A 26,982-nucleotide genomic window follows, 5' to 3' on the forward strand; every position below is an offset into this window, starting at 1 on the left:
AGGTACAGACAGATCACTGCCTGACACAGTGGGAGGCACATGGCTCTTCTTTTTATAGCTCCCTTGCTCTGGTGTGGGGCCAGAGGTACCCCTTTGGGACTCCCTTGTTTGTCACTGCTCCCCCCCCCCACTGCTCTGTCATCACAGAATCATGAAATCATTTGGCTTGGAAAGGACCTTAAAGCTTTTCTCATTCCATCCCCTGCCATGGGCAGGGACACCTTCCACTAGCCCAGGTTGCTCCAAGCCCTGTTTAACCTTGCCTTGGACACTTCCAGGGATGGGGCAGCCACAGCTTCTCTGGGCAACCTGTGCCAGGACCTCCCCACTCTCACAGGGAAGAATTTCTTCCCGATATCCCTAACCCTGCCCTCTGTCAATGTGAAGCCATTCTTCCTTGTCCTGTCACTCTGTTCAACGTGACATGCCCTGTCCAAAATCTCTCTCCATCTCTCCTGGGAACGCCTTCGGGCACTAAAAGGCCCCAATTAGGTCACCCAGGAGCCTTCTCTTCTCCAGGCTGAACAGTCCCAATTCTCTCAACCTTTTCTCATAACAGAGGTGCTCCATCCATCTAATCCCAATGTCCCTGACACTGTTTCATGTCCCGCTCTGCAGGTGGGTGGGAAGGTGCCCTGGGTGTGCTGGGTTGTGGCTGTACCCTCCTTTGTGTCCTCCCAGAGGCAGCTTCAAGGCACAGCTGGCCTTGATGGTGCCTTGGTCCAGTTTGGGATGCAGGTGTCTGTCTGTCCACCTGCAGGGCTGCTGCTGGTCGTGCAGAGTGCTGGCCATGGCTCCTTGTCCCCTGTCCCCTAGTGCTGTCTGAGGCCCCTTCCCTGGCTAAGCAGCCTCTGTCCCCTTTGCTCACCCTGCATTGCTGAAGCCTCTTCATGCCATGCTGCTTCTTAAATCTCCTCTCCAGGACTCTTGGTGCTGCTCTGTCTCTTGGACATTCACTTTTTCCTCTCCCATGGACGTGCTTGCTAATTTGGTCCTGCCCTCTGCTGATGGGAAGTGGGGAGGTGACACTGCTCACCCCCCTGCCTTTGCAGTGACCAGTCCATCCCCAGTGACAGCTCCATTGCAGTCCCTGAGCTGTGTGTGGCCCCCCTGATGGTGGCTGTGGGCTCGTTGCAGGTGGACAATGCCCAGGCATTCATGTGGCTGTCGCAGCTCCGGCACCGCTGGTCAGACGAGGAGCAGCACTGCTTTGCCAACATCTGTGATGCCCAGTTCCTGTACTCCTATGAGTACCTTGGCAACACCCCTCGGCTCGTGATCACCCCCCTGACCGACAGGTGAGTCCCTGGGAAACACCAGCACAGCCACGTGGCTGGAGGAAGAGCTGCCAGCTAAAGAGGGGTTTATTTTGGACACCCACACCCCTCTGGTTCTTTGTCTGTGTCCCTGCAATCCTGTGGCAGAGCTCCAACTCTCACCTGTTGTTACAGAATCACAGAATCAACCAGATTCTGGAAAAGACTTCTCAGATTGAGTCCAACCCATGATCCAACCCCACCTTGTCACCCAGACCATGGCACTGATGCCACATCCAGGCTCTGCTCAAACCCCTCCAGGGATGGGGACTGCACCCCCTCCCTGGGCAGCCCATTCCAAGGGCTGATCCCTCTCTCTGGGAAGAACTTCCCAATGTCCAACCTAAACCTACCCTGGTGCAGCTCAAGGCTGTGCCCTCTTGTCCTACTGCTGGTTCCTGGGAGCAGAGCCCGACCCCCCCCGGCTGCCCCCTCCTGTCAGGGAGTTGCAGAGAGTGAGAAGGTCTCCCCTGAGCCTCCTCCTCTCCAGGCTGAGCCCCCCCAGCTCCCTCAGCCTCTCCTCACAGCACTTGTGCTCCAGACCCTTCCCCAGCCTCGTTGCCCTTCTCTGGACACCTGGTTTGGGATTTTATGGTGTTGCCCCCTGGGATGTCTGTGCCTCAGATCCCAGGGTGGGATTAGACTCCCAGATGCTCACTGTGGGTGTCTGCCTGGGCAAGGTGTCCACACCCTGCAGGATTGGTGAAGTCCAGAAGCTTTCATCTCATCCTGAGGAGGCATTTGCCACTTGGTTCACCTGTCTCAGTGGGGATACCTGGGATGATGTGACATGCTCTGAGTTGTCCTACCTGGATTTCAGCTGCCAGTCCGGATGTGTGCAAGTCTCCTGAGGATCCCTTGTCATATCTTTCCACTCTCTGTGATGTTTCAGGAGCCATAAGCATCTCAGGTGGCTCTAGACCCCACGTTAGTCAGCTAAACCAAGCCCCTGTGCACTCTCAGGTTTTGTTGGCCATGGTGACCATAGTTCTGTGGCTTGTACAGGGGGTGCAGACACCCACATGTGGGCACCTCTCTGGGGTCCATCATCAGCCCAATAGAGTAGCTTTGGGACCTGATGCAGCCTTGGGTGGAAACATTTGTAGGCCATCAGAGCAGGCATTTAACCATAGTGGGGAGTGGGATCCTTTGGGCTGAAGAGCACTGGGCAGCAAGAGAAAGGTCTTTCAGGAAAGCTGATCTTTCTTTATACTATCTGGGACATACCCAATGTCAATGAGTGGTGTGAGGCTCCAGAGAAAGCACAGCCTGGAGGTGAAGAGGTTGGGCAGACCCCAGTGGAAGATGAGTATTTCTTGGATTTAAGGAACAGTTGAGGGAACTAGGATTGTTTAGCCTGAAGGAAAGGAGACTCAGGAGGGACCTTTTCACTCTCTACAATTCCCTGAAAAAAAGTTGTAATGAGGTGGGGGTCAGGCTTTTCTCCTCGGTAACAAGGATGAAAGGAAATGGCCTCAAGCTGCGTTGTGGGAATTGTAGATTGGATTTTAGGAAAAAAATTCCTCACTAAAAGGGCTGTCAAGCATTGGAACAGGTGGAATCACCATCCCTGGAAGGGTTTCAAAAAACACATGGATGTGGCACTTGAGGACATGGTTTAGTGCTGCACAGAGTGGTGATGATGGGTTGATGGTTGCACTTGGTGACCTTAGAGGGCTTTTCCAACCTTGACCATTCCATGATTCTGTGGGGAAATCACAGCAGGGCAGAGGTGGTTGTTAATGCCTAAGAGGACTTTCAGCTTGTACATGGGCCCTGCTCATGCAGAGCTTTCCCAAGAAGGGCTCAGGGCTCTCTGGAGCTCATTGCCCAAGTGCCATGTCCCTGCAGCCCAACAGTGACCTGTGGGACCCAGTCTCAGTCTCTTTCCCTTTTCCTTCCTCCTTCACCCTGGAAGGTGTTACATCACCCTGACCCAGGCCCTGCACCTGACCATGAGCGGAGCCCCCGCGGGCCCTGCGGGCACCGGCAAGACGGAGACAACCAAGGATTTGGGCCGAGCCCTGGGCATGATGGTGTACGTGTTCAACTGCTCCGAGCAGATGGACCACCAGGTACTGCTGCCCTGGGCCACAGGGCTGTGTCACAGAGTCACAGAGTGTGCTGAGCTGGAAGGGACCCACAAGAATCATCAGTCCAATCCTCAGCCCTGCACAGGCCCATCCCCAAGAGTCACCCCCTGTGCCCCAGAGGATCAGCCAAACCCTCCTGGAGCTCTGGCAGCCTTGGGGCTGTGCCCACTGCCCTGGGGAGCCTGGGCAGTGCCCAACCAGCCTCTGGGGGAAGAACCTTTGGCTGAGATCCAACCTGAGCCTGCCCTGACACAGCTCCAGCCCTTCCTTGGCTGCTGTCCCTGGTCCCCCCAGAGCAGAGCTCAGTCCCTGCCCCTCCTCTGCCCCTGCCCAGGAAGGTGGAACTGCACTGAGGTCTCCCCTCAGGCTCCTCCAGGCTGAATATGTGGGGCTGGAGGCGCTCAGGGCTTGATGAAACCTGAAGGATGAGGGTAATCCAGCTGAGTTTGCTTAGATTGATTCTCTCCTCAGATCCCTGCTATGTTCCTTTCTGCTAAACACCTTTTTCTCCTCCTCCCTTTTCTCCTCTAAGACTTACACAAGATTCTTCAGGAGGTAGAGACTCAAGCTGAGCTCCCTTCCCTTCCTTTCTGGAGGTAGAGTCCATGTGAAATGCTTTGAAAATTTTGACCTGTTCAGTTGAGACCATCCCGGCTATTTCCTCTCAGCACACTCCAGGCTGCCATTAGGGAAGGACCTCTCCTGGTTTTCCCAGGATCCTCTCCTGGGATAGGGCCAAAGTGTGCTGAACCTTGAACTGGGTTTGTGGGGCTGAGCCCTGTGCTCTGCCACGGTGCAGTGGGTTTGTGGCTTTGAATTGTATTTTATCCAGCTCAGGTCTCTCCTGAAGGGGGGCCATCAGTAACTCAGCCCACTGACCTTTAAATGGAACTGGAACACAGAGATGTCAGAGAGGGCAATTAGAAAATCAAGAGGCAAACTGTGTAGAGCTATAAATATTGTAATTGAGTTGTGCCTGCTGCTCCCATGCACTTTCCTAAATACCCACAATAGGCTGTAAATTGCTATAAATAAACAGGCTGGGAAATAAAATCCATTTTTTGCTGAAGTTGATTCCACTTGTGATTTTACTCTTGTAATTTTATTATTTTTTTTTTCTTTTCAGTCTTGTGGGAATATTTACAAAGGCCTTGCCCAGACGGGAGCTTGGGGCTGTTTTGATGAATTTAACAGGATCTCAGTTGAGGTGCTTTCGGTGGTTGCTGTCCAGGTAAGTGAATAAATACAAATGAGGCAGAGCTGTGCTGCAGCCTTTGGTATGAGGGTAAATATGGCAAGTGCCTGTTGCCAGTGTCAGTTTGTGAGGGCAGCTGAGGGATATATCCTGAGATTAATCACATGAATGTCACAGCATGGACAAAATGCAGCAGTGATGTACTGCAAGCATTTTTGCCATTTCTTTTCTTCCTCCAGTCACAGCATTTGTGTGGAGGCAATTCTTTACAGCTTTTTCCCCAGATCAGCACCCACCATGTCTCTACCTGCTCCTCCTGAGCATGACACTCATGACATTGATGTGCTGGGGGATAATCTCAGTGTATCACTGCAGGGAGGAGATCTGCCCTGACTCATGGCTGCTGCAAATGCCACCTGGGGAACCGTTTCTGTGAAGGGGAGGATGATGTTTGGGGCAGATCCATGGGCTGCTGGACTTCTGGGGGTTACTTATTGCCTCCAGTCAGGCACAGGCTGTGGGTCATGTTCAGCAAACAGGAATACACTCAAGAGTCATTTTCTTAGTGCTTACTTGTCCCCAGGGTGTGGAACTCCCTTCTTTCCTTCCTTTCTTCCTTCCCTTCCTTCCTCCCCTTCCTCCCCTTCCTTCCCTTCCTTCCATTCCTTCCTTTCATTCCCTTCCTTCCCTTCCCCTCACTGGCCCATTGGGAAATCTGGGAATGTTTTACAGAGGGGAAAGAACTATGGGAGGAGACTCCCCTGTCCAGGAAATGAGGAGGGGTCACCAAGGAAAGCCCCATGGGTGTGAGTCGCTCCTGGCGGGAGCTGAAATCTGGGCAGCCCAGGTATGACCACGGGGCAGCAGGATGAGAGCAGGCCCTCCTGCAACTTCTGGCTCATGTTTTGAAGGAGAGCTGGATCTGGGATTTGTCCAGATCCTGAATCTCATGGGAATCTGCTGAAAATGCCAGGTAAATCAGCTGCCAGAGGAGTTGTAATGGCAACTGCACTGTCCAGACTCAGGCAGCTCCCACATGGGCAGAACTGAAGGTTTTGAGTCTTGGGGGACTTCTGGATCCGAGTTCTTCTGGACCCAAGTGTTAGCTGAGTGCAGGTTTTGGGTTATGAATTTTTCCTAGACCCCCTCTCACTGAAGAGAGAAAGATCTAGAACCCAAAAGTTTCTAAACTTCTGTGTTTTGGTCAAAGAAGTTGTTCTGAACCCCTCCATGAACTCCATACTCCTCTCATCTCTTTCTCTCATCATTGTAGCCCACATGATGTCCCAAAGAAGTCCCCGGCGGGTACATGAGTTTGTGTGCCATTCCCTCTCCATTTCCCTTCCATCAGGTTCTAGTTTAAAGTTGTCATTGAAAAACGTCTTTGAGGATCTTAAAATAAAAAGGGAAGCTGAACAAAAGAAGCCCAGATATGACTCAACTGCTAATGATGCCCTGGCTCCTGGCTGGAGCTGTGTCGGAGGCACGGCTGTCATTCCATCATTCCTCTCCTGCCTGCTCTTAGGAGGGTAACCATGGAGATGGTTAATTGGCTGTCTTAGTCATGCAGCTTAATGTCCATGTGGGGCCTTACAGAGAGACTCCATTAATTGCTTAACTGTAAGATGGCAAACAGCAGCGAGGTGAGAGCAGTGAACAGAGGGAGTCCTCCCTCGCTCAAGTGCTGTTTGCAAGGTGATCTGGCTGTGATGGACTCTCCTGCTGGAAGGTGGGGAATGAAGTGATCTGGCTGTAGTGAATTTACTCCTTTGGAAAGTGGGGAGTGAGAAGAACAAAGCTGCCATCAGGCAAATAGAGCAGACCAGCCAATATTAGTGAGCGAAGGTGTCAGGGGAGGTCTTCCAGCTTCTGCCTTGTGGGTTTGGTTTTAAATTAGGCATCTGATGTCCCAAAGCCGTTAAAAGCAATATCAAGGGATCTGTTTGCAATTGAGCCGAGGCCAAGTTTCGTGGGAAATGCAGCTCCTTTTCTGGGCCTGCTCAAGGAACAGAGCAGGCACAGGAGGGTTTGGGCTGTCATGAGGAGCAGTGTGGGGAGGGGTGAAGGTGGGTGAGGGAATCAGGGACTGTGTTGTGTGAGACTCTTGGGGTGACATTTGGAGTTGGCTGTGCTGTGGGTGCCTGCACAGCCCTGCATCCCTCCTCTGCTCTGGCCTCCTGCTACACTGGGAAGTTGGAAGAGCTGGTTTAGCCTTTGAGGGTGTTTTTGCTGTGAGATGTGCTGATGGAGATGATGGTGATGGGAGACTGATATTGCCACACAAATTTGCTCTAAACAGTGTATAAAGCTTTATTTGGTCAGTAAACAACCAAACCAGAGCAGTGATAATCCCCAGTTGTCATGGGCCAACGGGAGGGACAACAGTCTAGGGGGGTTTCGTAACTGAACAGCAGCACTAAGCACTGCCTTGGTTCCCAGGTGAAGAGTGTGCAGGATGCCATACGGGAGAAGAAGAAATCCTTCAATTTCCTTGGAGAAGACATTAACTTGGTCCCCTCAGTAGGCATTTTCATCACCATGAACCCTGGTTATGCAGGACGAACTGAACTACCTGAGAATTTGAAAGCTCTATTCAGGTGAGTCGAGATCAAGTTTGTTACCTGTGTTATGAGAGTGGCAGAAATTGTCCTTTGGAACATCCAGGTTTGGCTTTGTTTTCTTGGGACATTCACTTGCATTGGGGATTTACAGATAGTTTCAGCCTTGTGCACCAAGCCTGGCTCTGGGAACACACGGGGAGGGCAAAGGAGCTGTGATAATAAAGGGCCTGGGAAAGGCAGTGTGTGACCTGCCTCCCTGGAGAAGACCTGGAAGATAAAGCTCCAGACCCACTGCCCTTAAGATGTGTTGTCAGTACTTGCTCTGCAGTCTCTTGTTGCCTGTCTCCCCAGGCCCTGTGCCATGGTTGTGCCAGACTTTGAGCTGATCTGTGAGATTATGTTGGTGGCCGAGGGGTTCATCGAGGCCCGGGTGTTGGCCAGGAAATTCATCACTCTCTACCAGCTCTGCAAAGAGCTCCTGTCCAAGCAGGTGAGCTCACTGCTGTGCCTGGGCCTATGCGTTCCCAAAATCAGGAATGTGACACTCTGCCACACACCTCCATGACTGAAGCTTCACAGCTTCGATTTACTGACTGCATTGGTGGCAGCTGCTGGGAGAAGGGAAGGTTTGTGGTCATCAGATCTTCAAGCTGCTTTCCTGGAGGATCTGCAGGGACAAAAGCACTTGACCAACTACATTAGTGGGAGAGATTTCTCAAAGAGCCCAAATGGCACCATGGTTGGGGTGATATTCAGTGCTTTCCAGGCTCTTGGCTCCTATTGATTTTCCTGCCGCAAGGGGTTTATGGTGACTATCCCTCTCTGAGTCCAACCTAACACTTCCCTGTCATGTCAGGTGTTGATAACAGGGTCATTTGCAGTGCAAAACTCTAGTTAATCAGATTTTTCCTTGCACAGATCAAATCTGGGTCCAGTAATGAGTTGAATCAGGATTCCAGATGGAAAACCTGATCTTGGCTATTGCAGCATGAACTTGGGTGGGGTTGCCTTGTCACAGAAACTTTGTGCTGTGCCCTGGAGGCCTTGATGGGAGCCATGGCCTCCTACACAAAGCTTTCAGCTGTCAGGCTGGGCTCTGCAGGTCTTAACAGAGCAGAAATAAAAAGAGTTGCTTGTTGGCCTGAGTTCCTCTCAGGCGTCTTTGGGACTCCTTTTGAGCAGTGTCTGCTTGGTGGACTTTCCCCAGGACCAAATGTGCCTCGTAGCCTCGTGATGGGGAGGATGGAGAACCTTGGGTGTCTGGGGCCTCAGAATGGACTAACAAGCCTTTCCGCTCAGTAACTCCTGCAGATCCAGGGCTCTGGCTGGCCTTGCCTAAGCTGCACAAAGGCCAAGCAAACTGCTTTGTGATCTAGGGGGAAAAAATTGCTTAGGTCTCTGGAATGCAAATCCTACTGCTGACTTAGTGCCAGCTCTGAGCCTGAACAACTGAATTATTTGACTCTTTAATACTGTCCCTGATGGGAAGCTCACCTGCTTAAATGGAGATCAGGTAACTCAGGCTGGTGGAGGTCTCTGGCCACAACACAGATAACCCTGAGATGAGCTCAGTTGGTTAGAGCCTGGTGCAAATAATGCCAAGGTTGTGGGTTCAATCCCTGGAGGGGCAATTCACTGAAGAGTTGGACTTGAAGATCCTTGTGAGTCCCTTCCAACTCAGAATATTCTGTGACCGTGTGTTTGACTTTCAGTATTTCTGTAGCTGAGTGGTCTGGCAGCTGGGAGCTGCTGGTTCCTTACTTGCATGGTGCTCATAAACTCTTTTTAATTGATTTCTCCCTTCCCCCTGCAGGATCACTATGACTGGGGTCTCCGTGCCATCAAGTCCGTGCTGGTGGTCGCCGGGTCCCTCAAACGCGCCGACCCCGAGCGCCCCGAGGAGCAGGTTCTGATGCGCTCCCTGCGTGACTTCAACACCCCCAAGATCGTGACAGACGATGTGCCCGTGTTCATGGGACTCATTGGGGATCTGTTCCCTGCCCTGGGTGTGCCTCGGAAGCGTGACCTGGATTTCGAGGCGTTGGTGAGACAGGCTGTGCTGGAGCTGCGGCTGCAGCCTGAGGACAACTTTGTGCTCAAAGTGAGACCAAGTGATGTTCTCTGCCTACACAAGCATCAAATCAGTTGGGTTTTCTCAACACTCTTTGCTTCTACAAAGAAGGCTCTGCACAGTCACAGAATCCCAGAGTGGTTTGGGTTGGAAGGGATCTTAAAGATCATCCAGTCCCACCCTCGTGCCATGGGCAGGGACACAGGTTGCTCCAGGCCCTGTCCCACCTGGCCTTGAAGACTTCCAAGGTTAGAGCAGCCACAATATTCCCCTTGCAGATAGACCCTGATGTAGGACAGAGTCAGCTATGCTGGGTCTAATGCAGTTGCAGCTGCCCCTAAAACCAGCACTGCCTCATCCCTGACTTGGCCAAGGAACTGACTCTTGTAGGCTCATGCACATGTGGAGAGCACCCTGGAGAGCAGAGGCTCCTCAGATGATGGCTGTCAGATGGTATTTCCAGGAGGTTTGTCTGCCCACTGAGGATTTCACACATCATAGTTAGAGTGCCCAGAGCAAAACAAACTCAGTATCAAGTCCATTTATGTCTCTGGGTCACAGCTTTCTGAAGGAGAGGCCCAATGAGAGCTCATTTCATAGAATCACAGAAAGACCAAATAGTTTGGGTTGGAAGGGACCTTCAAGGATATCTCATTCCAACCCCCTGCCATGGGCAGGGACACCTTCCACTAGACCAGGTTTTGTAGATCTGAACTTCAGTTTGGCATCTTTGTCTAAGCTGTGGGAGTGTGTTTTCCCAGGTGGTGCAGCTGGAGGAGCTGCTGATGGTCCGACACTCCGTGTTCGTGGTGGGAAACGCAGGCACGGGCAAGTCCCAGGTGATGAGATCCCTGCACAGAACCCACCAGATAATGAAGAGACGTCCTGTGTGGACAGACCTCAACCCCAAGGCAGTCACCAACGATGAGCTTTTTGGCATCATTAACCCAGCAACAAGAGAGTGGAAAGATGGTAAATGTCTTTTCATGCTGAATCTGGGGATAAAAAGGATGTTTTTAATGGACCTTCTGAGTCCAGCAGGATGGCCAGTCCTCTGTACCCAGGTCTGACAGCCCAGGGGCCTGTGTGCTGCTCCAGCCATGTGAGGGGTTGCTGTTGAAAGGACATGTAGGGTGGTTTAGCTTTTTGGTTATCAAATGGGAATTTATCCTTTTGCCATAAGGATAATTATCCTGTCCATTAACACCAGCATTTCCCAGTTCCTAACTGGGGCAGGTTGGTTTTCAGGGCTGGGCTGGTGATGGAAGAGAGTTCCCTCCTACCCTATGGTGTGCACTGGGGCCCCCCAAAATGTGCCATCCCCACATTTCCACACCCGATAGCACGCTCACAGACCTTTGAGTGGTGTTTTTGCACTATCACTGTCTGACCTCTAGCACATGGCATTTGCCAGGCTGTTGATCCTGATTGCTCCTGAGGAGGACAAGTGGAGCGTTTAAAACCTGCTGAAAGATTACAGAGCTCTGGAGTGAAAACGTTGGGTTGTGACTAATCTGGAAAGGCAGCTTTGATTCCATGTGTGGCTGGTTTGGGAGGTGGCGGGGGGGGAGGTGGGAGGATGTCACCATAAATCATCCTGGGCCAGAGCTGTGCCAGGAGATGAGCTGCCACCACCTCCCCAGGCCCTGCCACAGCCCCTCCTGCCCCCTGCTTTCCTCCAGTGCCAGGGTTAATTTCTTTTTAGTTGTTACTGGGGACCCTAAATCAAACTGACAGAGGGAAGTGTGGGATACAGAGCCCTGCAGAAGGGCTGCATTGGGGAACGAGGGTCAGGGACTGTGGGTGTCACTGGAAAGCAGGAGGGACATGGGCAGGTGGGTGCCCAGTGGTCTCAAGCCTCTAATGTTTCAAGAGAACTCACAGGACTCCTCCCTGAGGGCTCAAGGCACATACTGTCTGCATTAACCATTCCTGAAAATGTTGTTTCTTGATGTCAAAGACCAGCCAGGCCATTTTCACCACAGCCTGACGAGAGGATGTGTTCCCTTATGAATCAGCCCCTCCTTTTCCTCTTCCCCGGTTCATCCTGTCACTCGTTTCATTGCCAGCAGTTGGAGAGTCTGTACATGTTAGGTGGGAAAAGGTCCCACAAGGGAATCTTAAAAGTGTTTTTTGTAGAACCAAACTCTCCTTTTAAATCCCGAGGCCACTCTGTGGTGTGGATGCACAAGGTTGGGAGAGGGGCTCTTCCCTCCCCGCTGCCATCGTGGTGTCCATGAGGGAAGCACTGATACTCTGAGACAGGAGCTGTTCTGACACTAATGGTGTTGGAGTGTTTGCCAAGTCAAGTCCAACGTGAGGAATGGAGTCAAGGCAGAGCCAGGGAAGTGTTACTTTTTGACCTGCTCTCAGAATCAGGTACCTGTGTCTGATGAGCTGTTCTGCATTTGTTATACGCAAGCTTTATCTCAGTCATGTAACACCACTGGCCATTCCTGACCTGGATCACAAGGGAATAGCTTGTCCTGGAGAAAAAAAAGAGAGGGCTTGTCACAATTCACCATCAGAGAGGCTGTTTTTAGTGTTTGCCTGCTGTTCCTTCATGCAGCCCAGCCTTTCCCCAGGTATTTCCTCCTGTGGAGGACAGGGCTGGTTTTGTGGAGCTCTCATTTGCCCTGTAGTGCTGCTGCTCTATTCCCAGCTTCTTGCTCTTCTTAACATTCATTATTTACTCCCCTTGAGACACTGTATCCTCTCTGTCTCCTTGATTTCACTGACATTTTGTTCTGTCACTCAATGTCAGTCTGTGCTTGTTCTCCCCTCAATCTCACTAAAGCCACGACCCAGCATTTAATGCATCTTGATTTCCCTGATACACTTCAAATCACAAAAAAGAAATAAATTATAAGAATTTCCAAGGCATATTCAGATGGTTTTCTCTGCATTGTGTAATTCATGCCTTCCTTTGTCTCTGAATATCTACTCTTCTTTTTTCTTATCCCTTATGATTTGCAGTGGGAATGAAGCCTGTGTAGGTCTGCAGTCATTTTCAGTGATAATAACTGGTAATGGCTTTTTTCTTCAAAGAAGATATCTTGATATAGTATTATTTATGTACAGATGTAAAGAGTTATGAAAGCTTAAGAGGAAGGCATAATTTTTAGTAACTTCTTAGAAAAACTTTTAAAGGAGGTGACAACTTCAGTGTTCATCAACATATTCTGTCACCTTCCCAGGACTGTTCTCATCAATCATGCGAGAGCTGGCCAACCTCACACATGATGGTCCCAAGTGGATGGTACTGGATGGAGATATTGATCCAATGTGGATTGAATCTCTTAATACTGTGATGGATGACAATAAGGTAATGGATACAAGGTAAAGCAGCAGGTATTCCTTGTTGGGTGTGATTCAGCCCAGGAGAAATGCAGGTGCTGAAATAACACCTCCTGGAATAATGCAATTGTGTTCCTTCAGGTAGACCGAACAATATTGCATAAAGGAAATGGTGCATGAGGGAAATAGCTCAGAGTTTGTTTTCATTGGAATTTCCCTTTTCTGGAGAGTTGCTTGTGAGTAATAATGAATGTCCTGACATGACTTCAGGCCCTTTAAGAATAGACTAGGGGCATAATTCTAGACCCCGAGGGAGTGCTGTGGATTCTGGGTTGAGGGAGAAGGGTCATTCTACTGCCTGTTAGAAATCATATCATAGACTCACAGAATGGTTTGAGTTGGAAGAAATCTTAAAGCTCATCTTGCTCCATCCCCCTGCCATGGGCAGGGACACCTTCCACCAGCCCAGGCTGCTCCAAGCCCCATCCAACCTGGCCTTGGACACTTCCAGGGATGGGGCAGCCACAGCTTCTCTGGGCAACCTGTGCCAGAGGTTGCCCAGAGAAGCTCATGACCCTCACAGGGAAGAATTCCTTCTTAATATCTAATGCAAACCTACTCTTTGAGTTTGAAGCTGTTCCCTCTTGTTCTGTCACTCCAGATCCTTGTCTGAAGTCCCTCTCCAGCTCTCTTGGAGCCCCTTCAGGTACTGAAAGGCCACAATTATGTCACCCCAGAGACTTCTCCAGGCTGAACAACCCCAATTCTCTCAGCCTTTCCCCATAGCAGAGGTGCTCCAGCCCTTGGAACATTTTGGTGCCTGCTCTGGACTCACTCCAACAGCTCCATGTCCTTCCTGTGCTGGGCCCCCAGGGCTGGAGGCAGCTCTGCAGGTGGGGTGTCATCAGAGCAGAGCAGAGGGGCAGAATCCCCTCCCTTGAAGTGCTGGTCACAGTGTTGGGATTGCAGCCCTTTGCCAAAAAGCTCCTCGGGAAGCTGGGCTGAGCAGCCAAGGGCTGAATGCTCTTCATGGCTGTTCCTGGGCGAGCTTCAGTCTGTCTGTCTGTCTGTCTGTGTGCCACATGCAGGTGCTGACCCTGGCCAGCAATGAGAGGATCCCTCTGAACCCGACGATGAGGTTGCTCTTTGAGATCAGCCACCTGCGCTCGGCCACCCCGGCCACCGTGTCCAGGGCGGGTGAGTCCCGGCGTGAGTCCCACCCTGGGATTCTGCACGGAGCAAGCAGAATCTAGTGCTGTTAGTCAGCCTTTTGTTGGCCAGCTTGGTCCCTCCTGAAAGCTCCCAGCCTGGGAGCACAGCTGCCCTTGGTGTGCAGGGTCGCTTCCTGAAGCACATGGACAAACTGAGGATCCTGACCCTGGATCCACGTGGGGAGCTGTCACCATGCTGGGAATGTACCCAGAGTGCTCTGACTGCTGATGTGTGACCATGGCTCCAGCACTGCTGAGACAGTGCTCCTGCACAGCTCTGATGGATGAGGAGAGGGCCAGTCTCTATCCCAAAATGCTCCTGATCGTTGGAGAGGTTCATGGGAGAAGGGAATGAAGGTGTCTCCTCATGTCTGGGGCCCAGAGCAATAACCAGCCTCAGACAAGATCATGCTCAAAATTTGGGGCAGAGTCATGAAAAGTGTTCTGGTTTCCTGAGTTCCATCTCTTCACTCTTAATGTTTCTACTCTGCAGTGGGGCAAGAGGAGGGAGCAGGTAATGGGGCACCAGGTGTGTCTGGCAGGGTTTTAGTTGTGTGAAAGTAGCTGAGAAATTCTGCTGGGAAATTGTGGTCTCTGCTGTGTCCTCACTGTATGTTCTCTCTTCCTCTGGGCCTGAAGGGATCCTGTACATCAACCCATCAGACCTGGGCTGGAATCCCCCGGTGAGCAGCTGGATTGACCGGCGAGAGATCGAGTCTGAGAGAGCCAACCTGACCATCCTGTTTGACAAGTACCTGCCAGTCTGCCTGGACACCCTCAGGACAAGGTACCACCTGGAGGCAGGGGCTCACTCACCACTTTCCAGACCAGCTGTGCTGGGGCTGTGCTCTGTGTAATGTGTGCCCAGTGTTCTCCTTGTCCCCAGAGCCCTGAGGGTCGTTGACTTCAGCTCAGAGGAACATCAGGGTGAGGGGGCAGCTGACACTCCTGCCCATCCTTGTCTGGGCACATCTGTTCCTCACTGGATAGTGACTTGATTCTGTGCTTGTATCAGTTCTGTATCTCTTGGAAAGTTAATCCAGGAGATCCTAAAGAGGAAGTCTTTCCAGTCTCCTGATGTGTCAACCCAGACCTGAGTTAACTCCACAAGTTATTTTTCAGCAGAGCAGATTTAGACCACTGCTGAAGGGAAGTTTTCCATGTGCAGTGTGGAAGATGGAGAGAGCAGATCCTCTTTTATCCTCTCCCCACTTCTTTTCTTGCCACATGTCTTTTCCTGCCCCTTGGGGATGAGAAGGAAGCTGGTGTTTGTAGAAGAGGATGGATTGCTCTCCAGGCAGTCTTCTCTTGAATTTGTTTCCTGATGCATTTGAACACAATCAAGTCAGTCTGTGTGAGCATCCAGCTGGGCATGTTTCCTGGCTGGACACCAGACTGATGAACATGAAGATCTTGGATATTTGAAGGGGTCCTGGTACTCCTTGGCTTGAGTTACCGTCAAAGTAGGGCCCACAGAGAAGTTGGGCAAGACCACAGTTCTTGCTTGTTATGATGGGACACAGCTCTCTGACCCACACAGTGGTGAGGACTGGCCAAAGGAGAGATCCAAAAACCTTGAGGGAGGCAGCTGGTACTTGGAGGGGGCCTGTGAGAGAGAAGAGAACAAACCTTTTGGCAGGGCCTGTTGCAATAGGACAAGGAGTGATGGTTTTAAACTGAAAGAAAGGATATTTAGATTAGGTATTAGGAAGAAATTCTTGGCTGTGAGGGTAGTGAGGCCCTGGCACAGCTGGTCCAGAGAAGCTGTGGCTCATCCCTGGAAGTGTTCAAGGCCAGGGCGGACGGGGTTTGGAGCAACCTGGGCTAGTAGAAGGTGTCCCTGCCCATAGCAGAGGGGTGGACTAGATGACCTTTAAAAGGTCCTTTCCAACCCAATCCAGTCTATGATTGTATGATTCTCCCATCTTCTGCTTGTTCCCCATAGCTGCATTTGCATTAAAAATATATATATGTAAAAAAAGAAGAAAAGTCAATGTACAACTCAGTTGTCAGCCCCAACGGGGAGGGGTCAGGAGGAGCTGCTTTAGTGCAGGCAGTGTTCCTTGGGAGTGGGAGCTGGGAATCTTGCTAGGGAGCTGCTCTCTGGGTGCCCAAGCTGCTATAGCTGTTGGCAGCAAAGTCCATCTGACACCTCCCACCCTCTTTGCTGATCATTGTGTCAGCCCATGAAATCCCAGGATTAGCTGCAGCAGCCCTGAGCAGAGCATTTTGGTAGCTTGCTTAATTCAGAAATTGTAGAACCAACCTTTCAAATAGCTGTAATTACTTTATGGAGGACTTCAGTGCTGCTACAGTATTAGTTTGGAATTCTGTAAGTGTAGCTTAAACGAATGTAAAATGGCAAGATGAAAGGTTTGATTTTATTACTCCTCTATTTGACCGCTTTTCAACTCCTCGTGTTCCCAGGAAATCATTGCCTTCAGCAACTCTTCCATTTTACTTCTTTCAAGAGGATCAAAGTTTTAAAATGCTTGAAACTTCTGATTACTGCTATTATGTGTGTGTGTGCCAGTGCCAGAGGGCCCAGGGAAGGGATGGATGTTCTCCTTAGTGCTGTTCCGGGGAATGAGACAAGGAAAAGGGAATGAGATCCACACTGCTGACAAGGAAAATACGGATGTTCTGACAAAGCATTCCTGCCTTGCCTTCTTGGGCTGAAGCAACCCTGGTGTTTCACCCAGTTGTATTCCCCATGCTCTCAATTTTCATCCCTTAGATTTAAGAAGATTATTCCCATTCCTGAGCAGAGCATGGTTCAGATGCTGTGTTACCTCCTGGAATGCCTCCTGACTGAGGAGAACACACCTTCTGACTGTCCCAAGGAGCTCTATGAGCTTTACTTTGTCTTTGCTGCTGTCTGGGCCTTTGGTGGATCCATGTTTCAGGACCAGGTAAGAAGGGAGGTGCCACATCAGCATCTTTCATACAGATCTCTTTTTTCTTTTTTTCTTTTTTTCCTACTTTCCTAGACCCAATGCTGTGTCAGTGATGGTGTTTGACCCAGAAACCTCAACTGAACAATCCCTTTTACTAAAGGCCTTGTTGTCCAGGGGGTAACACCAAAGAATGTCTAGGGGGTCATGGGATGGAGGTGGGGGGATGTTTGCTTATGAAGAAACATTTCACTGGGAAGAAACATCCGGCTAATTTATAGCGGTGTGTGGATGTGCATAATGTGATCAAATTAAGACAGACTGATCAGATGAATCCGTCAGTGGAGCCTTATCCACCCACCTCACTGTGCAGGGAAATGTGCAGGTATAGCCCAAACCTGTTTCTGACTGTTATTAGGTGGATGCTGAGAGTTGGCTGCCCTCAGTTTCTGGTAGAATTACACAAGAAAGAGGTGGTCAATGGGGCAGAGCAGAATGGGCTTTGTGCTCCCCCTGAAGTGGAACACCCTTGGCTGAGCGTGCTGGTGAGGCTGAGGTGGGTGGTTGGAGCTCTCAGGTTGACCTCCCGTCTGGGTGAGCAGCTATTGGGGGTCTCTGCAGTGAGGAGCTGGGCTTGGTTGGGGTGTTGGTGGATTATAAGGGTCCAGAAAGCTAAGATGATCCCCGATATGGGGGCAAAAACTAGAATACTTTACTGAACAAGCGAGTGCAATTTAAGGGTCTTGGGGGCTGGACATGATAATGAGGAGGACGAGTTGTGTTAATTAGGGGATGGCTTTACATTAACTAGAGGATTACACAGGTTTCTGCTACAGTTACACAATTGCTTAATATTTCCCTTAACCAGGATTACATGAGGGGGAAGAAAACAAAGGGGTTTCAACACGGTTTGGTAACTTCATCTCAAAGTCCTTCCTTATCCTGCTGCAGGAGCCAGGTTAATCCACATGGTTGTACATCAACAGGTCTTGTGAGGAAGGTCAAGTCTTCAGATTAAGTGATTTCTCTCAGCTTCTGTTGCCCCAGGTTTACCACACAGACCCTAACAGTTCTTTTTCTGCGGGTATCCGAGTTTTGGACTGCAACAGTGGATGGATGCCCATAGCCCAGGAGGGCACAATCCAGATACAAAGGAGTTCTGGAGGGCACAATCCAGAGATCAAGCTCCTCTTGGGCTGTGAGGATTAATCAGCCTGTGGTTTATTAGCGGCACCTCTGACGTTCAAAGCACTCTCTTGGCCATGGGGCAGAGGGAGACAGGGCCCTCCTGTCCTTGCTGCTTCCCATAGCACATCCATCCCATGGATTGATTGCAGCTGTCAGCCCAGAATCCATCTGTCCTCATTAGAGGAGGTGGACGTGATCTCTGCCAGGGAGGTATCCCTGGGAGGCAGCACTGGATACTGCACATTTCCAGCCCCCTCCCAGCTCCTGGTCCTTCAAACGTGGGAGAAGCACAAGCAATCCCAGCTGGGCTGAAACACAGCTGCCTTGTGGGAGCTGGAGCACGTGAACAACAGGGATCTTGGGAAAGATTTAGGCTTGCCTGGGGGAGGCAGGGTTGTTTTGCTGCCTCTGTCTCTGCCCTGATGCCTTGTAAGCAGGAGGGAAGTGGGCATCTCCTTTTGCCCATGTCCCATTCTGCCCTGTTTTCTGGCCACGTGGCCTCGACACAGCAGGGCTGTCTCTTGATTTCCAAGCAACTGGAAAAGCTGCTGCTGTTTTATAGCTCCCAGCTGTTAGCAGTGATAACAGACAAGAGGGCAGTGGGCTGTGTACTTGCCTGTGCTTGCAGGATGCCTTCCCAACCTCCCTTGGCATTGCTGTTTCCACACTGATGGCTAGGAAGGCTGGAGATTTTTCACGTGATTGGTTCAGGGCAGGCAGGAGAAACCTGAAGTGCTTGTAGAGGGATCTGAGGGCACGTGTGGTATGTGAAGACCTAGATTTGGAGTCCCAGGCTTTCAGCAGGTGGCATAGGATCAGTGGCAGTGTCTGCAAAACTGCTGCTGGAGGCACGTTTGGCATCGGCTGGAGCTGCTCACTCTGATCCTGCCTGGTCCCTGCTGGGGCCTGCTGTGTGGTCACATCTCCTGGTCAGAGGATAAAGCCTGTTGTCCTGCCTATGGGTCTGCCCAGTGGCAGGACACTGCTGTCAAGGGCTCAGAGAGCCGAACCTGGTGTCTGGTAGGCTGCGTGTTGTCTGGAATATGTGGAGGTCTCTCCATGAACCTGACACCAGAGCTGTTCCCCCTGCTGTTCTCAGGGGATGCTCAGGTGCTCACTGGGGTCCCAGTGTGTTTTGTCCATGTTCCTCAGTGCTAAACCAACAACATCTGCTGGACTCCTTTTGTTTGCTTCCAGCCAAGGAGCAGATATTTCAGGGAGGGATAAACATTGGTCAAGCTCAGCATGGTGCTCCCTTGGTGCCATCACACCTCGTGGCCATGGAATGACCTGTATGAGTCCAGCTTTCTTGGGTCTTTTGGAGGATTTAACCCTCCATTCCCTGTGTGCCAGCTGGGAAAAACTCAGCCTTAGTGTTGTCAGTGCAGGATGAGTTGAAAAGCCAACAGACCAAACCTGGAGAGCACGCCTGGTCCCTGACCAGCAGTACAAGCTCCTGTCTCCTCAGAGGGGCTTCCAGCTCCTGGGGTGAGTTCCCTGGAGCAGGGGCGGGTGGCACATGAACACAGCGTTCCCACGCCATGGCAGTCAGTCCCTGGCTGTGCTGGCTCCCACAAGGAGCAAGGCCATGGCACAGCTGGGTGGGTGGCACAGTGTGCAGGCACAGCATCCCTCAGGAGGGTGCTGGGCTGGGAGGCTGGGCTGGGCGCTGCCGCTGTGCCGCTCTGTAAATGTCAGCAAGGAGAGCGCAGCACCACGGCCCAGAGAGGGGCAGCCTCCTGAAAAATGAGCCAATATAAAAGCTGTTTATTGCTCCCCACCGAGGGGACCCTTCGTGCTGACCTTTTGCTGCTGAAATGTCAGGACAAACAGGCTGGAAGGCTTCCTGTTGCTCTGTTTGGGGGTGGGGAGAGAGGCCCTGGATAAAAACAGATGATAGATTTGCCATTTCCAGGCTCTGAAATGAACAGAAATCCATATGGGGTTTTTGTTAAGGAAGCAGTTTGAGCTTGACACTGTTCTGGCAGTAGAGCTGGGGCTGGAACTGCTCCACTTAAGGGCTCAGGGAGGCAGGCAGCCCATCCCACTGCTCTGCAGGCAGGGTAAGGGCAGCACTGAGAGAAAGCTTTTAGCAGTGCTACCCGTCCCTCTCTGCTGCTCCACTGCCAGGCCAGGGGGTTGTGACAACGGGAGAATGGAGATTACAGTCATATTGTCCCTCTGGGTAGCACAAGACTGCAAAATCCTGGATACTAATGATGTGTTTTGCAAGTCCTCTGTCTTTTGAGGGATAGTGGCTCGGGGGACTTTGCAGAGGGTACTCAGTTCAAACCCAGGATTGCTGATAGCGGCTGAGCAATCCATGTGTGCTGGCCCACGGGGTGGCTGTGGGGAGGAGAGACCCACAGATGCCCCAGGAGCAACCTGTGCTGCTAAAACTGGCTCAGTTATGCATCTGGTCATTCACAGACATTTTTTTAGCAGCACTTTTCCCCTCCCTCCTCCACTTCTCCCCAGGGCTGAAGGTTGTAGTCCCTATGGTCTGTGTGGGAAGGTGGAGTGACTGGCCCAGTGTCACAGAGGAAACTTGGGGCAGGAGAGGGGACTAAGCATAATTTGCCAGTCCTGACTCAACATCTAAAGCCAAAACTGTCACCCTAGCTCTTGGCAAGAATTCAGATGCTCCAAAATCTCTGTGCAGAAGATAGGATGGCAAAAAGCAGGAAAGCAGGTGCTTCTCAGGCACGGAAACAGCCACAGGAGCACTGTCCCTCTCCAGGGCTTTGTTACACTGGTGTCTGCAGTGCTGCTGCTCCTGCTTGAAAAGAGGCCAGAAAACAACAACCAAGTGTTTGCAGAGTGGTGTGATTTATGAGGAAGGGCTTTGGTATGCATGCTCTGACTGTCCATGGGCACGGATGGAGATGGATGTGGTGTCCTTGTCTGTTGGAAGAAGTAGGCACCGAGAATCAATCAAGTGTCTGTTTAGGCATAGGCACGTATTTCTCTTTTTCAAATTGATCCATCTATTTCATCTCAGACAGACTAGGAGTGATCAACACAGAGGATGAATTATTTAGGGGAATAAATAGGAGTGATGAGAAGAAATGAAGAAATTGAAAAATTAGGCTTAATAATAGGAAAAAGGATAAGATCATTATCTTGTGGAATATATTTTAGGGACTAATCCCACTCTGTTGGACAGGGATAGATAACATTCTCCATCACTAATGAATTTCTCCAGATTAGCATATTTTCTCCTGTCTTTGTCTTGCAGCTTGTGGACTACAGAGTGGAGTTCAGCAAGTGGTGGGTGGCAGAATTCAAGACAATCAAGTTTCCCTCTCAGGGCACAGTCTTTGACTTTTACATTGATCCAGAAACAAAGAAGTTTGAGCCTTGGTCTAAACTTATTCCCCAGTTTGAATTTGATCCAGAGGTGCCATTACAGGTAGGTGACCCCAGGTGGTTGTTTGGCTGGGAGAACGTGTTTTAGTGACTGCACGGGGGTGTTTCAATGAAGTCTGGTGAAAAGTCAGGCACTGCACACTAAGGATGGATACAGCTAAATTACCCATCCTCTGTACTGTGCTTTGACTGTCTCCCAAATCTGAGTTATGTACAGGAAGGGCAGGGACAGGCCACCCCAAGGACCCAGGAACTGGTGTGCCCCGGGTGCAGAATGGGGGAAACTGGCCTGCAGAGAGAAGGGATGTGAGACAGAGTAGGGACAAAGCCCCTGAGACAACATCTCATCATTCTGCCTGGCTGGAAATAGAGATGGGTTTATGTTTTGGCCAAAAAAAGGGTTCCTCAGGTGATGAACTATGGTTGCCAGCTGTGCTTCCCTGTCCTTCCAGAAGTGCCACAGTGAGCAGATGACTTATAAAAACTGTCACTGCTTTAGCAAAGTGTGTGTTCGTGGACAGATCCAGCTGCTGCTCGCAGCACCAGCCATCAGGGTTCCACCTGCAAAGATTGATTTTAATGGCTGGCAGCAGCGCGTCCTTCCCTTCCTGGTGCAGCCTGGAAACTGGGATTACCACACTCATTCCTGGCTCTCCCAGTTTTACTTTTCCTCAGGTCATGTTTGTACAGACTGGGAATGAGATGCTGGAGAGCAGTGCCAGGAAAGGGCCCTGGGGGTCCTGGAGGTGCCAGTTGTCCCTGAGTCAGCAGTGCCCTGGCAGCCAGGGGGGCAACCCTGTCCTGGGGCATCAGGGAGGGGATTGTCCTGCTCTGCTCTGCCCTGGGGCGGCCTCACCTCAACATAGGGGCAGTTTGGGGGGACACAATGGAAGGAAGAGATTGAGCCATTAGAGAGTGTCCAAAGGAGGGAAGGAGGATGGGGAAGGGCCTTGATTTGAAGGACACTGAGGGCACTTGTTGTGTTCAGCTGGAGAAGAGGAGACTGAGGGGAGACCTCACTGCAGTTCCACCTTCTTGGGCAGGGGCAGAGGAGGGGCAGGGACTGAGCTCTGCTCTGGGGGGACCAGGGACAGCAGCCAGGGAAGGGCTGGAGCTGTGTCAGGGCAGGCTCAGGTTGGATCTCAGGCAAAGGTTCTTCCCCCAGAGGCTGGTTGGGCACTACCCAGGCTCCCCAGGGCAGTGGGCACAGCCCCAAGGCTGCCAGAGCTCCAGGAGGGTTTGGCTGATCCTCTGGGGCACAGGGGGTGACTCTTGGGGATGGGCCTGTGCAGGGCTGAGGGTTGGACTGATGATCCTTGTGGGTCCCTTCCAGCTCAGCACATTCTGAGACTCTGTGAGTCTGTGACATGGCTGTGGGGTGGTGGCAGTGATGGGGACAATCACCTGCTCTTTCTGCCCCTCAGGCTTGCCTGGTGCCCACCCCTGAGACAGTGCGTGTGCGGTACCTCCTGGACAGGCTCCTGGAGCGCCGGCGCCCCGTGATGCTGGTGGGCAGTGCGGGCACAGGGAAGTCTGTGCTGGTGGGGGACAAACTCTCCTCTCTGGACACAGACACATATGTGGTGAAGAAGGTCCCGTTTAACTACTACACCACCTCTGCCATGCTGCAAGGTAAGGCTCTGACTGAGTCACAGCTCTCCTGGCACGTTCCCGAGTTCCCGGGGCAGCCATCGGGGTTTGGAGCGTGTGATCACTGGAGAGTTCAGGGGTCGACCTGTAGGTGGGCTGCCCGTGTGGTTTGTGGGCACTGCACTGGCACCTGCAGACCCTTAAATCCCACAATGAAACTCTCTGGTCAGCAGAGCCCTGGTTTTGTGGAAGATGTTGTTTTCCAACATGAGGATTTGAATCCTGAACCCCTCACCCTGAGGGCTGTGCCAAACACAGGCTTCATTCTGCTACAGTTTTTATGGCTTGTACTTGACTTGAAGTGTGTCTTTAATGTCCTGGAATTTAAGCCCATGCTGAATAGGATAAGTTTCTTGGCAAGGATCCAAACTGTCCTCAGGATGCAATGATGGGAATTGCATCCCAATTAAGCAGAGGATGGTGCTAATGGATAAGTGCAGGCTGTAAGCCACGGCTGGATCCTGGGGCTGTCCTCCCATCCTGCTGCAGCCTAACAGAGCAGGTCTCACATCACCCCCTCCCCAGGGGCACAGGGCTTGCTGACTGGGGGGATCCAGAGCCCCAGGGAATGTCCATAAGGATATCTCTGATGGGGATTTTGACAAATCAGTGAAATATCAAGTTTGATCCCAAGATAAGGTCACTTTTGCTGTGCAGTCTCTTCAGAGATGAAGAGAAAGGATGTAGTTCTGGAAAAGTGGCTCATTTCGAAATGGTGTCCCAAGAGAAATAAATAATTTTACATATATTTACTAACCAGTAATGAAGCAACCTGGTTTGAGTTGAACAACAGCTGTGAGTCACTGTATATCACACTGCTTCCTCTATTCAGCTTGGTTTGACTCAAAAGTCCTGAAATCCTTCTACTTCCCCAGAGAAGCTGTGGCTGCCCCATTCCTGGAAGTGTCCAAAGCCAGGTTGGACAGGGCTTGGAGCAACCTGGGACAGTGGAAGGAGTCCCTGCCCATAGCAGGGGTTGGAGTGAGATGAGCTTTAGAGTCCCTTCCAACCCAAACCATTCTGTGATTCTCTGATGACATGTGAAGCACCAGGCAGACCAAGGATTAACCTTCCCTGTTTGGTTGTTCCCAGCTGAGGGTGCCAGGTGGGGACACCTCCCAGCCAGGGTCAGAGCTGAAGGCAGGGAGTGTCCTGGGCTTCGTCCCTGCTCTGCCAGGCTCCCAACACTGCAAACATCCTGGGAAAGGTTTTGTAGAGAGGTGACAACACAGGCCCAGCCCATGCTCTGTGGGCTGGGACCATGTGACAGAACCACAGAACATTCTGAGTTGGAAGGGACCCACAAGGATCAAGTCCAGCTCTTAAGTGAATGGCCCATACAGGGATCAAACATGACCTTGGTGTTATTGGCACCATGCTCTGACCAACTGAGTGTTGTGGGGCCACAGCTGCTTCCTGGGGCAGGTTGGGAGGATTTCTGGGCTTGCTGGAGCCTCCTGCCTGAGCTCATCACCCCACAGGGCAGTGTCTGTGCCTCTGCACACAGTGAGAAGGCAAATTATTTGGCTTACTTGTCCTTCAAGACAAAAACTGGGTAAAGCCTCCCCTTTTGGCCAGTCTTGCAGCCCTGGGAGTGTGATGGTTATCACAGAATCCCAGAATATGCTGAGTTGGAAGGGACCTACAAGAATCATCCAGTCCAGCTCCTGGCCCTGCCTGAGAGGATCAGCCAAACCCTTCTGGAGCTCTGGCAGCCTTGGGGCTGTGCCCACTGCCCTGGGGAGCCTGGGCAGTGCCCAACCAGCCTCTGGGTTCCAGCCTGTCCTTTCCTCCCAGCGTGGGGTGTCTGGGAAATGCCCTTGGGTTGGTGGGTGGGCTGAGCTGCCTGGGGGTCACCTGTGCTGTGGGTGCCCCTCTGGCCAGGTGGGTGTGTGCAGGGGAGGGGGCTGATAGGGGCAGAGCTGGCTGGGTGTCCCTGTTTGCTCTGAGCTCTGGGCTGAACCCGTGACTTCCTTCCTCTGCAGAGCACAGCACATCTTCATCACGGGGATGAAGATGGGGCTGGGAGATCTGCTCTGGGAAGTGTGATTTACACAGCTTGGCCTCCTTCCCTACTGCTCATTTTTTAGAGTTAATTTTTCCCTTTTGTTGGAGTTTGTCAGTTGGCTGCTTTTTTGTCGCTTGAGCAGGTGCCTCTTTAGATTTGTAAAATGTGCATACAAAGCAGTTTGGGATTTTTTATTTTTATTTACTTTAAAAAGAGCTTGAAAGCCAGGAATTCTTAGACAAAGTGCCTGCTGGGACAGAGATTTTTAAGGTGCAGAGCTGCATCCTTCAGGGGGAGCACAGAGTTGTCATTCAAACCATAACTGCAGGCCTATGGCTTACAGAATTTCACATGCATAAAGGTTAAAAGGAGCCAGAATCTCTCTGTGCCCAAACCTGGGACCAGTTTAGGGATTTTCTTTGGTGTATTGTGACCAAATACCACGTTCTGTGGCCCCTGATCTGCTGCTTTGTGCCCTTTTGGACCTCTGCTCCTCCTCACTGCTCCATTAGCCCTACCCTGATATCATTCCACACCTTCCCACTCCAGATCTGCCTTAAGAAAATGACAATAAATATTGTTTTTTTGGGGATGAGTATTTTTTATCCCCTTGACCATCAGCCAGCAGGCAAGAGGAACGACACTGGCCAGGTCTGGTGTGCACTGAGTGTTCCATTCAGGGGCTGCTGGGGGTGTGTCAGGAGCTCAGAGGCAGCAACAGGGACCCTCCAGAATTATTGTGGGATATGGCTCTGAATTAAAATGCAACTTCCACAAACATGTCACTTCATCCCCAGTAATTGCATTTCACTATGATGAATCTCCTGCATCCTTGTTTAACCTCGAAAAGGGCTGATTTTATATGTTAATTAAGGCTTAATTAAATTTAAATTAAATGCTTATTTGAAACACTTAATTTGACTTGCTACCAGAAATTTCAAATATTGTGGTTTTATTGAAGGGGGAGAGAGACTCTGCTGAGGAAAAATCCATCATTTTTCTGAGCACAATTCATGCCTTTTTGTAGCAAGAAAACAGCTGAATTCTGAGCAGTGGGCAAACCAGACTGTCTGCAGGGAAAAAGTGGGGGGGTTAAAAGATTTGTCATCAAAAAACCAGAATATAATTTTTTTTTTAAATGTCTCTGGTAAGCAATGGCTGAAGTGAACATTTGCACAAGGAGATTTTTATTGAAATTCCTAGTCATCCCTAATTACAAAGTGTTCCTTGTCATGCTGCTTAACCCCAAACTGAGCCAATGCAACAAGTTCTGTCTCCATCCCCAGGAGAGCAGGGAGCCCGAGAGCTCCCTGATGTCCAAGAAAGCTCCTTGGCAGGAAAATCATCCCAGGATCTGGGCAGAGGAGAGTTGCTGCTATGTGCTTTGCCACTTACTGAGGCAGGAAAGGTTGTTTGGGCTGCAGTGAAAGGAATCAATAAGCTGTAAAACATTATGTGCAGCAGTGTGGGGTGATTTGCATTAAATATCAGCCCAGCATCATAAATATTCCCCATATATTATAGTCTAGAGCAACATATAACCTCAGCCTTCTGCTAAACAAAGGAAAATCTTTCAGAGCTTCGAAATGAGAAGTTTTCTCTCCATGCTGTCCTTTGCTCATGGGTGACCTGACTGAAAACTGGGTGGGAATGTGACAGCTCATTTTGCAATTGGGTCTTGTTGCATTTTCTGGAGGTTTGGGTAATGCTGGGGAGGGGATCAGAGAACTGATTGGTATTTGGGGTTGTTCAGCCTGGAGGAGAGAAGGCTCCAGGGAGACCTTCTAGCACCTTCCAGTGCCTAAAGGGACTCCAGGAGAGCTGAAGAGGGACTTGGGAGAAGAGCATGTAATGTCCCATCCCTGGAAGTGTCCCAGGCCAGGTTGGACAAGGCTTGGAGCAACCTTGGATAGTGCAATGTGTCCCTGCCCTTGGCAGGGGGTTGGAACTAGATGATCTTTAAAGTCCTTTCCAACCCAAACCATCCTGTGATTCTGTGATTATATCTGGTACATTCAAATAAATAATATTATTTTGATTGTTCTAAAGTTGTTCAGGATTTTAGCCCTGAAAACACCCATTTCCTTTGTCTAACAAGCATAAGAAGTGCATTTTCATTCACAAAATCA

At 50.9% G+C, this 26,982-nt stretch overlaps 1 protein-coding gene across 8 annotated transcripts in view; it reads left to right on the plus strand.

Moving 5' to 3' along the window:
* Positions 1-26,982, plus strand: part of DNAH9 (dynein axonemal heavy chain 9) — a 192,266-nt gene that overhangs the window by 35,779 nt on the left and 129,505 nt on the right. For 6 of the 8 annotated variants that reach the window (XM_064675620.1, XM_064675619.1, XM_064675616.1 and 3 more), the window contains 13 exons: positions 1,138-1,298; positions 3,235-3,391; positions 4,536-4,640; positions 7,044-7,201; positions 7,517-7,655; positions 8,979-9,266; positions 9,998-10,208; positions 12,434-12,561; positions 13,622-13,730; positions 14,384-14,531; positions 16,482-16,656; positions 21,065-21,238; positions 22,620-22,827. In XM_064675620.1, the coding sequence (XP_064531690.1) occupies positions 1,138-1,298; positions 3,235-3,391; positions 4,536-4,640; positions 7,044-7,201; positions 7,517-7,655; positions 8,979-9,266; positions 9,998-10,208; positions 12,434-12,561; positions 13,622-13,730; positions 14,384-14,531; positions 16,482-16,656; positions 21,065-21,238; positions 22,620-22,827 (2,161 nt within the window). Of the gene's footprint in view, positions 1-1,137; positions 1,299-3,234; positions 3,392-4,535; positions 4,641-7,043; positions 7,202-7,516; positions 7,656-8,978; positions 9,310-9,997; positions 10,209-12,433; positions 12,562-13,621; positions 13,731-14,383; positions 14,532-16,481; positions 16,657-21,064; positions 21,239-22,619; positions 22,828-26,982 lie in introns of those variants that run through there. The other 2 variants (XM_064675623.1, XM_064675624.1) reach the window with 2 other exon arrangements.

The sequence above is a fragment of the Pseudopipra pipra genome, chromosome 19 (assembly GCF_036250125.1).
Source record: "Pseudopipra pipra isolate bDixPip1 chromosome 19, bDixPip1.hap1, whole genome shotgun sequence".
Taxonomy (NCBI): domain Eukaryota; kingdom Metazoa; phylum Chordata; class Aves; order Passeriformes; family Pipridae; genus Pseudopipra; species Pseudopipra pipra.